The 12,553-nt window shown below is 35.3% G+C and overlaps 1 protein-coding gene across 3 annotated transcripts in view; it reads left to right on the top strand.

Annotated features, from left to right (window-relative positions):
• Nucleotides 1–12,553, top strand: part of LOC131592310 (exportin-T) — a 29,850-nt gene that overhangs the window by 10,673 nt on the left and 6,624 nt on the right. For all 3 annotated transcript variants that reach the window (XR_009280586.1, XR_009280585.1, XM_058863725.1), the window contains exons 8-22: nt 162–330; nt 1,566–1,802; nt 2,104–2,142; nt 3,784–3,846; nt 4,777–4,901; nt 5,773–5,917; nt 6,066–6,185; nt 6,367–6,461; nt 7,234–7,303; nt 7,608–7,846; nt 8,332–8,617; nt 9,827–10,016; nt 11,241–11,357; nt 11,440–11,555; nt 12,053–12,100. Coding sequence is in view for 1 of the 3 variants with exons in the window: in XM_058863725.1 (XP_058719708.1) it covers nt 162–330; nt 1,566–1,802; nt 2,104–2,142; nt 3,784–3,846; nt 4,777–4,901; nt 5,773–5,917; nt 6,066–6,185; nt 6,367–6,461; nt 7,234–7,303; nt 7,608–7,846; nt 8,332–8,617; nt 9,827–10,016; nt 11,241–11,357; nt 11,440–11,555; nt 12,053–12,100 (2,059 nt within the window). In the remaining 2 variants the exon portion in view is untranslated. The remainder of the gene's footprint in view (nt 1–161; nt 331–1,565; nt 1,803–2,103; nt 2,143–3,783; nt 3,847–4,776; nt 4,902–5,772; nt 5,918–6,065; nt 6,186–6,366; nt 6,462–7,233; nt 7,304–7,607; nt 7,847–8,331; nt 8,618–9,826; nt 10,017–11,240; nt 11,358–11,439; nt 11,556–12,052; nt 12,101–12,553) is intronic.

Below are 12,553 nucleotides of genomic sequence, written 5' to 3'. Positions count from 1 at the left end.
GCTGTGTTTTCTTTAAAATGTATAAAATTGTTAAGTTCTGACAGTACAATAGAAAAAGAAGAGTTGTAAAAAGAAATAATTCTAAATATGCACACAAATAATATAAAGCTTCTATACAGTGTTACTTTGTGCATCTAAAGCTAAACTTTTTTTCTCTGAAGGTTTATAAATATGCTGCTAGGTCACATGTCTGTGGAAGTTCTCCGGGAAGAAGCCTGTGATTGTTTGTTTGAAATTGTAAATAAGGGAATGGACCCAATTGATAAAACAAAACTGGTTGAGTCTTTATGTCAAGTATTGCAGTCTGCTGGCCTCTTCAGTATTGATCAGGTTTGTGCATTGATTTTTAACAACAGGAATGAGTCATAGGTTGCTGACAGTTCTTAAATAAGCAGATGCACAGAAAATTATAAAGCAGTCCATAGATTAGAGGGAAGTACTTTTGCTTCTGCATCAAAGCTGAACACTTCTTTCAGTTTTCTTATACTTAAATTTAAGAGCTTATTATTAATGTTTATTATTAGTTTGGATGAAACACGCAGGGTTTCATTCTAGAAGCAAGGTACTATGTTACTCCTCTGTTCCTCTCCTAGAGTATGCTGTGCTTACTGTTAATACTGGTTCTGTGTTTCCTTGTCTTGAATCTTCCCTTCTGAATGATTCTGTAATAGGTACTGTAGCCAAGATCACTGATTTAATGTCTCATCCTGAAAAAATCTACACATAATTAGGTACGGCAAAGAGCTTTCTTAAGGACACATGTACTCTTTTGCCTGTGTGCACTATCAAACATGAGGCTTGAAATGCTTATCTATAAGCTGGAAAAGTATACCTACTAACTAAACACACATTGCCTGGCAGATGCCATGTTCAAGGAACAGCTGTTCACTACTTGCTGTGGAGAAAGAGCAACTAGTCCTTACGAAGATGTAGTTCTTAGATTGCAAGGCTTTTACCTCTTACTTTTGAAACTTTTGTCAAATTTGTGGTCCTACTTATAAAAATCTTACCTCAGACTTTCTTAGGTGGACTTGTTATTTTTACATTTTTGTACAGTTTATGGCAGAGTTGGTGGCTGCTTCAGGGGTATTCTTGATTCTGATCAATGTTTTCCTGCAAAGCAAGCCAGAAGTATTTAATATTAACTCACTCTTATAGGCAGTACTGAAAGGTAATACTTGTCATCAGTATTTCTGAAGTGAGCCACAGCTATTAATTCTTTGAAGTTTTTTCATAAAAACATTTTCCTCTTATACAGCCTAAAATTTATGGTAGGCGTGTGCTGCTGCTTTTATTTTTAACCTGCTTATTGTTGTAGAGAGAGAAGCAAACAAATCTGAAGAGATGAAGCAAGCTACTGTTATGTAATGGAGGACAGCCACGTCTGGCATTGCTTTAGCTTTTTTCTCTATTCCCGGGGGGAAAAGAACCAGTTGTAGGCAGTTGGTAGTTTCCATCAAGGAGAAAAGTGTTGGTTTAATTGTACATACTAGACATGGCTAGTACAGTCTCTAGTCTCATGTTATTTAAGTGTAAGCTTTTTAATTGGATGTCTTTTCTTGCAGGAGGATGATGTGGACTTTTTGGCCAGATTTTCTAAGCTGGTCAATGGGATGGGGCAAGCATTAATAGCTAGTTGGACTAAACTGATAAAAAATGGTGATATGAAGAGTGCTCAAGACACTCTACAAGCTATTGAAGCAAAAGTGGCCCTGATGTTGCAACTTCTAATTCATGAAGATGATGATATCTCTTCCAACATCATTGGCTTCTGTTACGACTACCTTCACATTCTGAAACAAGTAAATATGTCTGGCTTCTATTTAACACCAATTCTGACATGATTTAATTTGATTTTTGTGTGAATGTCTCATACTTTGTGCAAACTGACTTGGAAAATAGGTTTTTTGACTAATTAGCATTCTGTTTCTTTAATGCCTGTGGTCATGCTATTTCTTTAATGTTTAGAGATCTGAAGGAGTTGAGTTAAATCTTGTGATAAGGGGAAAGGCAGATCGTATGGCTGTTAAAAAAGCAAGTCTTTCTCTTAGTAATGAAGGAGTTAGAATACAAAAAAAATAACACTTGAATTTTATTTTCCAGCTTTCTGCACTTTCAGACCAACAAAAAGCTAATGTAGAGGTAGGTATTTTTTTTACTATAGTTGTTTTACTTCAAGGACACGTTAGATCAGAATATTTTGTTTTGCTGAAACAAATCATATTTCATTTATGTGCCTCAATGTATATGTATATGTATATGACAATAGTTAAAAGTGAAGACTTAAAAGTATGGACAGTGTGTTCCATATTTTACTAAGTAACTACAGTTGTTTCTTTAAATAGCAAACCTATGTTGAGTTGTGTATGAAGATGAAAGAGCTGGTTTTCCCAAACAATCCTTAAGCATATGTTGGCAAGCTCTTCTGCAGGCTATACTGTTCAAAGAATATTCTTAAATCAACACAGAAGAGTTTTTTCCTTGAAGTCTTTATTTTTATTAAAACCTGTCCTAATTCCAAAGGATTGGAAGAAGTCTAGGAAGGATTGTCATAAATATAACTATTAATAATATAGATTAAATTTAAGAAAGAAGCAACAATTGAGAAATAACAGTTGTAATTATGAGCAGTTACATGTTAAACATTATATCAAATATACATTAAGCTCAAGTAGGTAATCTTAAGTTTATATATAAAACATAAAGTTTATGTCCAGTTTTGGAGGTAGTAAACTTACTTGGGTTTTTCAGCCCAGTCTGCACCAATGTAGATATACTGATTTGGATGTTGAACTGGTTAGATTGGTGCAGCATTATTTCAACAGGTATGATTCCTTTTCCTTTACAAAGAAAGCTGAACTCTGTACCTGTTCTAACATGAAAAGTTGAAATTGGATAACTCTGCTGTAGAGTATCTTGATCTCCTTTTGTCTAATGTGTGTTTAAATTGGATTAGGTAACACAAAAAGAGAACTTTGATAATAATACAGAATCTTTTTATTTTTGTGGCTGTCTTTTGTTGTTACAGCTAGATCAAATGATGTTACTACTGTGGTACACTTAAGACACTGAAAGTTGGAATATGTTACTGTCCTGAAATATGTTGATTTAAGTTGCTTTCAAACTGGAGATTTTTATGTTGCAACTATTTCCTTATTTTACTTGAGGATTTGTGTTAAATTGAGAAACAATCATAACAAGTTTTTTTCTTTAATCCAACTAAACCAATGTAATAATAAATTATTGGGAAATAGTCTTACTGTTCTTTGTCTGAAGCTTTAAATTTTGTGCTTAGCAACATTCCTTTGAAGTTCTGCATTTTAAAGTTTACACCTGTTGATTATTTGAACAGGAAAAAAAGGGGGGCTTATTTCTTGTGCCTCTGAAGTTCCAAAGTTTTTTTCTTAGGAGGATCACATTTTTAATTCTGAGGATGACAGGTCTTTCTAAGCATTTTTGGCTACAAGTGTACTGCATTCATGTTTTGAAATTATTTTAATTCTTAAATATCACTTCTTAGAGAGAAGCAGACACTTCTCACAGGTCACGGTGACACTTGCTGTCTGTCTGGAATAGCATCTGTGTATTGTTTGGATATAATCCATCTGTTTTGATTTGGACTATTAACTTCTTCTAAACCTCTGAAAATAATAGTTCAAAAGAGATTAAAATATTTGTAAACACATAACATTAGCTTCAATGTTTTCTTGGCTGTAGTATTTTTAACAGTTATTTCTTATAAACTTGTCTGCTTCCGTGCTTACTATTCTGTTTTTGTCCTAGGCAATCATGTTGGCTGTTATGAAGAAGTTGACATATGATGAAGAATATAATTTTGAAAATGAGGTATTGTGTTGTAGGAATAAACAGACACATGCAACTTAATTATATGTAGTAAAACTTGCTCACACATAAAGTCTGTATTTTTCATAGACTTAAGATTAAATAGTAGGAAGCAAGGATGTGTAGGCTGAGTTTTTTTCCTATGGAAAGCTTCTAGGCATGTCTGCATAGGTCAAAACAACATAGTAAAGGTATATCCAAGCCAGCTGAGTTAACAGTATTTGTGGCTGTATTTGTGCAGAACAAATTCCTAGGCAAATACAGCTGTGCTGATAACTAAACATAGCTGTTGAGGTGGCTTATTCAGTGCAAATCTGCATGTTTCTGCACCCCACTTCTGTCTTGCAAAAGTACTTGAGAAATATTGTGTAATGAAACTCTCAAAAGACATGCTGCTTGAGCTATTGGAAATGGTCAAACTACTGCAAAAATGAGCTAAAGATTTCATTTTCCTTCCATGTTTAAATCTCTGTCAGCCAACAGTAATGATTATGTGAGACGTACTTTGTCCCAGGCTGTTCAGAGAGCTGTAATCTTAAAAGGGTTAACTTAAACTGTATCCAGTCCATCATAAATGTTGTCAATCCAATTTTAAAACGAAGCTAGAAGCTAAGAAAGAATGTCTTTGAGGAGTGAGTCAATTTTTAAGAATTGGGTCAATAAGGTTTTGCGAAGAGCATTTTCTTTCTTGTACTTTTGGCTGGTTTTCATTTTGGAAATCCTTTTCAGTATGTTTCTGGACTGAATGCAGTGTATCTCAACATATTATATCCAGCCATAAAAAGAGCCTGCTTTTTGTTGCAAGAGCACTGGATCAGCATTATTGAATTCTCTTGAGTTTGCTATACTGGTTTTGTATGTACATGATGGTTGTGGATTAATTTAAACATGAAAATAAGGACTTTACTGATGTGATTTTTTTTTTTTTGGTAGGGTGAAGATGAGGCAATGTTTGTGGAGTACAGAAAACAGCTGAAACTGTTGCTGGACAGACTTGCTCAGGTTTCACCAGAATTACTGTTGGCATCTGTCCGCAGAGTTTTTAACACTACACTTCAGTAAGTTGGGGTTTATAACTTGTTTTGTATGATGCCTTTTTGGAGTTTGGTTTTTATTTTCCTTTTGTAAACCATCAGTCTCTAGTGAAATGTGTGATGCAGCAAGGTGAAGTCAGTTGACAGAATGAGCTTGTTACAACTTAATGAAAAATATGACTGTATAATCTGATACTCAGCTCCTTAGAAAGAAAAAGCTTACTTTTTATAACCTTAAATAGCAGCTTGTCTTTCCTAGAGATGTTTCTTGATTTTTGTCACTTACCTACGCAGCACCAGCTATTTGGACAGATGCTCACTTTGCCACATCTCATAAGAGCTTCCTTAAGGTGAAAATATTATGTGTTACTTTTATCAGAAAAACAAGGTTGGATGGAGGGAAAAAAAATCTAAGTGAAATATTTCTGAAAAGAAAAAAGTAGATTTAATCCTGGAAACTGCACACAAGTAAAGAAACATTATTATTTCCCTGGCTAGGAGGAGAGTTATGTGTATACAAATAAAAATCCAGTATTGTTTGTAGTTACCTTGTACCTTAACTGAGCCTCTTATGTGAAGCTGAATGGCTTGTCCTTGTGTCATAGTAGGTGGGTTTCTATCTAAATAAGTACAATAGAAATCTGTAGCTGTCAAGCTGAAACAGACAAAAGAAAGTTGGTGGTGATCTGATGAGGAGGTGGTATTTTAGAGGATAAAGTCTCTCAGAAGCATCCTAAATAACTGCCTGGGCCTTCCAGTGTTTTCCTTAGTTTAACACTGTTCTTTTTAAGCTGTGCATCTAGAAGAAGGCTTAAACAAAAATACTAACATGATATAATTGTGATTATTTCATAAGGTACTAAAGACTAACATGATCTTCATATTCTTTCTCTAGGAACTGGCAGACGACACGATTCATGGAAGTAGAAGTGGCAATAAGGCTGCTGTATATGTTAGCTGAGGCTCTTCCTGTATCTCATGGTGCTCACTTCTCTGGTGATGTTACTAAAGCTACAGCTTTACAAGACATGATGAGAACGGTAAGCATGTCTTGAGAGCTGTTTAAAAGTGCCACTAAAGACTGGAATGTTTCATTTCAAATGGCTCATCTTAATTGCATGTCACTTATGTTGCAGTTAGGTTTTATAAACATCTAAAATACTAACTTGCTAATGTTTTTGTTTGTAGCTGGTGACTTCTGGTGTTAGTGCCTATCAACACACATCAGTGACCCTGGAATTTTTTGAAACCGTGGTTAGATATGAAAAATTCTTTGCTGTTGAACCTCAGCACATTCCAACTGTACTAGTAAGTTTCATGTCATTTACATTTTTAACTAGCTGAGACTAGGTAAGTTCTTTAGACTTAGAAAATGTTTCTGTTCTCTAAAGGTCCCTAAGGAAACTGGGTTTCTGAACTTGTTGGATGATTAGATTTGTCCCCTGCCTTGTTTAGGCTTTCTAAGACTGAGATGCTTTATTGCTTGCAGATGGCATTTTTAGATCACCGTGGTCTTCGTCATACAAGTCCCAAAGTACGGAGTCGAACAGCTTACCTCTTTTCCAGATTTGTCAAGTCTCTTAAGTGAGTAAATAAATGCATCCAAGTGGCACCGAATCTACTACACACAACACTTCAGTATGTCCCCATTGTCATTGCAACAGGCTGGGCTTCAGATGGACTGCAATGAAGTAAAATACCAAAACAGTGCTCTAGCAGGATTGGTCTACAGTGTAATACTAATGTAGCAATGGAAATAATTAGTCACAGAACAAAGAAGTGGAACTCATACACTTAGTTTATTTTGTCAGATGTTAAACCTGATCCACAATACAAAGCCTTTTCTACTTTTTCTCAGTAAACAGAGCTGAGTGGGAGTGGATCTGGAGACTTTCAAGAGTAACTCTTCCTTGTCTCTAAATTTTGAATAATTTCAGATTTTATACTGATGAAGTTTACTCAGTATATGAGTCCTTTGAACAGTCCTATCCTGTTGGTCTTATTTCACAGGCACGTATTTCATTTAGAGGCAGAAGAAGCTCAGAGATGGCTCAGATTCCAGCATGCTTTTATTTTTCTACTGTTCAAAATACTTCACTTAAATGATGCATACTTTTAAAAAATGAGGGAAAGAAAGAAATAGTTATTTCCCACTATGCCATGTATTTATTTGGCCTACCACTAGCATCATACCCATAAGACAGATTTTTCTGCAACAGTGCTTTGATATTTAAAGGGGATTCCTATATGAAGAGGGTAGTTTAGCATCTACCTTCACAGCTTACATAAAGTATCTTAAAACCTGTAAAAATGAATGTGCTTCTAAGTAGTGTTATGTACTTGTGTTTTACTTCAGTAAGCAAATGAATCCCTATATTGAAGATGTTCTGAACAGAATACAAGACCTGATGGAACTTTCTCCTCCTGTGAGTATTTGCAGTAAGTTTTTGTAATGTCACAGTGTGGCTTGCACTTACCAGTGTGCCTGAGTACTTGCTGAATTGTAAGCTTAGCATGCAGACATTTAAGCACAAATAATTATCCTGCTTTTTTGGTATGAGATGACTTGCACACCTTACTTTTTGTACCTAATTGTAATAATCTTGCTTATTTGGGTTTCTGAGAGTATAGGGCAGAGATGGGTGTGTGTATATAGAAGGCTATAAAGTTTGAGAAGACAGCCGTGATAGAAGACACTTAGAGAATTATGCCTGTTATCTTCAATTTTAGGAAAATGGCTACCAGGCACTGTTAAGCAGTGATGATCAACTTTTCATTTATGAAACAGCTGGAGTGTTAATAGTTAACAGCGAATACTCTGCAGAAAGGAAACAGGTTCTGATGAGGAATTTGTTGACTCCGCTGATGGAGAAGTTCAAAGTATTGTTAGAAAAACTGATGATGGCACAAGACGAGGACAGACAGATGGCACTGGCTGACTGCCTCAATCATGCTGTTGGGTTTGCTAGGTAGGTACAGCACAGTAACACTGTTTATAAACCATATTTCTGGTTGGAGTAAAAAGGAAATACAAGGGATTTACTGGGAGGAGGGACTGAGTTTTCTACTTTGACCTAGAAAATGATCAGTGGTTGTAGAATTTTTTTGTGATAGCTGAGAAAATAAGTTAAATCCCCTTAGAAGAGCCTGCTTTGTATATACAGAGAATATTGAGCAAGTTCATAATGAATCAGCATCTATTTCTTGGCTCAAAGAATGGTATGCAGCTAATCTAATAATGTGTTGTTGGTAAATTGTTAGAATTTAATTCTCAGAAACTGCCAAAATGATGCTACTTCATATGAAAATATTCTGTTCATTACTTCCACTGTCTGGCTCCCATTTCATGAAATGGAGTATCGTAGTTTAGTGCCTGGGTTGGAAAGCATTTGCTACTGCTTCTTCATTGTACTGGAATGTGAGCTTATGTAAAACTTGATGTGTGCTTTTACAGCCGAACCAGCAAGGCTTTCAGCAATAAGCAAACTGTAAAACAATGTGGATGCTCAGAGGTTTATCTGGACTGCTTACAAACATTTCTGCCAGCTCTCAGTTGTCCATTACAAAAGGAAGTTCTGAGAAGTGGTGTCCGCACTTTCCTTCACCGCATGATTATTTGCCTAGAGGAAGAAGTTCTTCCGTTCATTCCTTCTGCCTCTGAACATATGCTTAAAGATTGTGAAGCAAAAGATCTTCAAGAGTTCATTCCTCTTATAAACCAAATAACAGCTAAGTTTAAGGTATGATATTGGATAAGCTTTTCAGGGTCAAAGTGCTGCTGAGAGATCATCTTTTCTAGTTCCAGAAAACCAGTTATTGTGTTAGAACCCTCCCTAAAAATTAATAAATAAGTGTATTTTGAAGGCTGCTATGGGGAAACTTCTTTGATCACAGTCATACATTGCTGGACTCACAGTGATTAAATGACTGATTTTTTTTCTTTGATTAGTCTTTGATTTTGATTGTGTTTAAGTTTTTGGATTCGGTATTTTAAAATACTACTTGCAGCACAAATTTTTTTTTATTGACACAATTAACTTTGTGCCCTCCACTGAAGTTTTAAGTTAATGGTACAAATTAGCTTACAGATACACAAGGTTTGCAATGAGATCTTGTCTTTTATAACAAGATTTCCAGAAGACAGAGATACAGAAATATAGATTTATATCGGAGATAACAGTACATAATTAGAAATAGTCCATGAAAGATGAGGAACATAAAAGAAAAAAGTCACAGGAGCAAGATGAGACAAATACCATGTTCAGGTGTAACGTTTAAGTTTGTATGATACAGTACTATTCTTATTATAACATGGTAAAATAAAGATCCTAGCTTCTATAGTCTCACCTTGAATACTTAAAAGGCATAGTAAAGAGAAGATAAAAGATAAAATCTCGCTTAAGCATTAAGAAGCTACCATAAAGTTCCCTCTTTGTGCAATTCTGACGTGACTGAATAGCACACGCCTTCAGTTTTTCAATTCATAATTTAGTGCCCTTACATATATTTCTCACTAAAAGTGTTGTGACAAATTTATTCTGTAATGTCAGTAGGAAAACCTTTTCTTTAGGAATCCTTAAAGAAAAGTTCTATAAAAGCTGTCCTGTTGCCAGTTTAAACGTCTTAGAGATGGTATTTCAGGATATTTGAAATTGTCTGTCTGAACAGAAGACAGAAGGATAAAAAAGCCTGAAAAGCCTTTTCCTACACAAGATGAGGCTAGATAGAACTAGTTATTTTTGTGCAAAAGGCTTAAATTGGGTGGTGTGTAAGTCAAGGTGTAGTAATGTTCATGGTGACCCTGATGCAACTTGCTGTGTTATAAGTAATTATATGAAATTACCAACATTAAAAGTGAATCCAAGTGGAGAATTCTAAGGAGCTTTCAGGTTTTAACTTTTAAATGTTCAATTTCTCTTTTTGAGCTGAAACCCTCTTCTGATCTTCAGACACAGGTTTCACCTTTTCTGCAACAGATGTTTATGCCACTACTTCATGCTATTTTTGAGGTGTTGCTCCTTCCAGCAGAAGAAAATGACCAGTCTGCTGCTTTAGAAAAACAGATGTTACGGAGGAGTTACTTTGCTTTTCTGCAAACAGTAACTGGTAGTGGAATGAGTGAAGTCATAGCTAATCAAGGTAAGGAATTCAGTTTCTCAAAGGATAGTACTGTGGTTATTCTCACCTCTGTTTTATCTGAGAAAATTATTAGCCTAGTTCCTGGCAAGTACCATTAACTTAATAATCCATTAATTACAGTAGAATGGATTAATGGAAATACTATGTTCACCTTGCCTAATTCAAATTACCTGTTGTACAGGAATTTGGGGTTGTGAAATCCAGCTACAATAGGCATATTCTTCCTATTGATCTTTTCAGCTTAATGTGATCACTGAGCCTGTTAGGATAAAAAGTGTATCCATCTTCATGTATCATTGTATTTGTCTGGTGAATTGAAGATCATACAGTGTATACCAATGTGTAGCAGTGTTCAGACTGCTGGGCAAGACCACTCAGAGACTATTCATTGTGTCTTTTTGAAAGGACACATCAGTAAATTCTATAAACTTCTATTACTGTTGCCTGATCTTGTTATCTATGGTAGAAGGTATCATGTGACTTAATATATATATGTAGTTACCAGGTTTTCCTCACCTTTACTGGCCACAAGCAAATTAGTTCGTTTTCACAGTGGGAATTTGAAGTCGGACATCTCACTGCTTGATACGTTAAGTGATTCTTTCTATTTGAAGTCCATCAAAATGGCTAGGGACTTGAGAAAGTTTAAAATTACTCATCTGGTAAGTGAAGCTCAGAATTCCTTTCCCCTGTCCTAAAATGGTGTAGTACTGCTGGGAAAGGAAAAAGTAGCATTAAGTAGTGAGAGCTTTCTTGAAAGAAGCACTTGGTAGTTGCGATAGGCCAAGAAATTTTTCAAGGAATCAAACAAGCATAGATGCAGCACAGAAATTTTAATTGTGTGAAAAATATCCTGTCATATCCTGCAAGATAAGCTAACTACTTCAATGCTGCTGAGTTTTAATTAACTCTTCCAAGTTTAGGTGAAGAGGACAAAATTTATATTTGTAAACAGATCAAAGTACTTCCCTGACCTTTGTGTGTGTTAAAGGCCAGAAGAGCAATTTAAATCTCCAAACTTAAAAAAAAAAAAATTATAACCTAAATAAGAGTTGTCTTGCATCGTAGGGGAAACTTCCCAAAAATATTTGAGATTTGTGCAAAAAAGAGCTATTTTGAAGTTGAAGCATGATTTCCAGGTCAGTATTTGTATAAAATAGTGTATGATACCAAAACATTTTAGGCTGCAATTTGAAGTGACAAGTTTATTTTAATGTGTTTAAGGTGCAGAGAATGTGGAACGTGTGTTGTTCACTGTCATTCAAGGAGCAGTGGATTACCCAGATCCTATTGCACAGAAGACTTGTTTTATTATTCTTTCTAAGTTGGTGGAGCTCTGGGGTAAGAATGTCTTTCCAGAATTCCTATCTATCTGCTACTACCCATGAAGCAATAATAGAACTTAAATTATTTTTCTTTTTAGGAGGTAAAGATGGACCAGTAGGTTTTGCAGACTTTGTCTACAAGCACATTGTTCCTGCATGTTTCTTAGCACCTTTGAAGCAAACGTTTGACTTAGCAGATGCCCAGACAGTACTGGTGTGTATTATAGATGGGTTTTTTTGCATTTATTCCTGTGGGGCAGATTCAAGCTACCAAAACTACAATAGCCATGGGGTATTAAAGATTGTTATCTCAGAAATAGATAGGTTTTGCAGGATTTTTTTACATTTAGGTATCTGTATGATTAATTATTGAATATTGTGATAGTGTATCCTGTAGTTTACCTAGGCTTAAAATCAATTGGAGATCTAAGTATTTAACATTGACCTGCGTTATTTATTAACTAATGTTCAGTGGAAGTGAACACACAGACTTGGCTGTTCTCTAGTTCATTTTGGATTCAGCTGTGCAGGGGTTTTTCCTGATTAGAGTGGAACAAAATCTGGAAGGTCAAGACTTGGCATTGTGTGAAGGGAAAATGAAGGGATAATGGCATGAACTAGCCCTTGTTTTGGGCCTCATTAGGTTCTTTAGCTTCGAATAGTGAACCAACAGACCAATCCAACAGCCTAATGCTCTGTATTACATTTCAGGCTTTATCAGAATGTGCAGTGACGTTGAAAACAATTCATCTCAAAAGGGTAAGCTTCGTCATACTTCACAGGGAATAACTGTCACAAGTTTCTTTCTAGTGGTTTTATCAATTTCTAAAAGTTAGATACTTACTAGGATGAATTATAGGTGAATATTGCACTGTTGTATAAAGTAACAGGATGATCATAATGCTGTGCATAAATACAGGATCCAGTAGTTCTACCTCATGATAAAGTAATGCAAAATACTGACTCTTCATTAAGGAGAAAAATCGTCTTGCTTTTTTGCTGTCCTAGTTCCAGGGTAACTTATGTGAATTAGTAAAGTTGATTCACTTTCCCTTGGTAGATCTTTTGGGTTATGTTTGTATTCTGACATCTTATGCTGTAATCCCACCTGTGCTGAAAGTCATCTGATAAATATAGATAAAGAAAACAAAAACTGAAGTGTTGATCAAAATGTTTGTTTCGCTCAAAGGTTTGGACATTCCATTTTTTTAC

Source organism: Poecile atricapillus, chromosome W (assembly GCF_030490865.1).
Source record: "Poecile atricapillus isolate bPoeAtr1 chromosome W, bPoeAtr1.hap1, whole genome shotgun sequence".
In the NCBI taxonomy this organism is placed as follows: Eukaryota; Metazoa; Chordata; class Aves; order Passeriformes; family Paridae; genus Poecile; species Poecile atricapillus.
The sequence above is the reverse complement of the archived record's forward strand: the minus strand, read 5'-3'. Positions and strand labels throughout refer to the sequence as shown.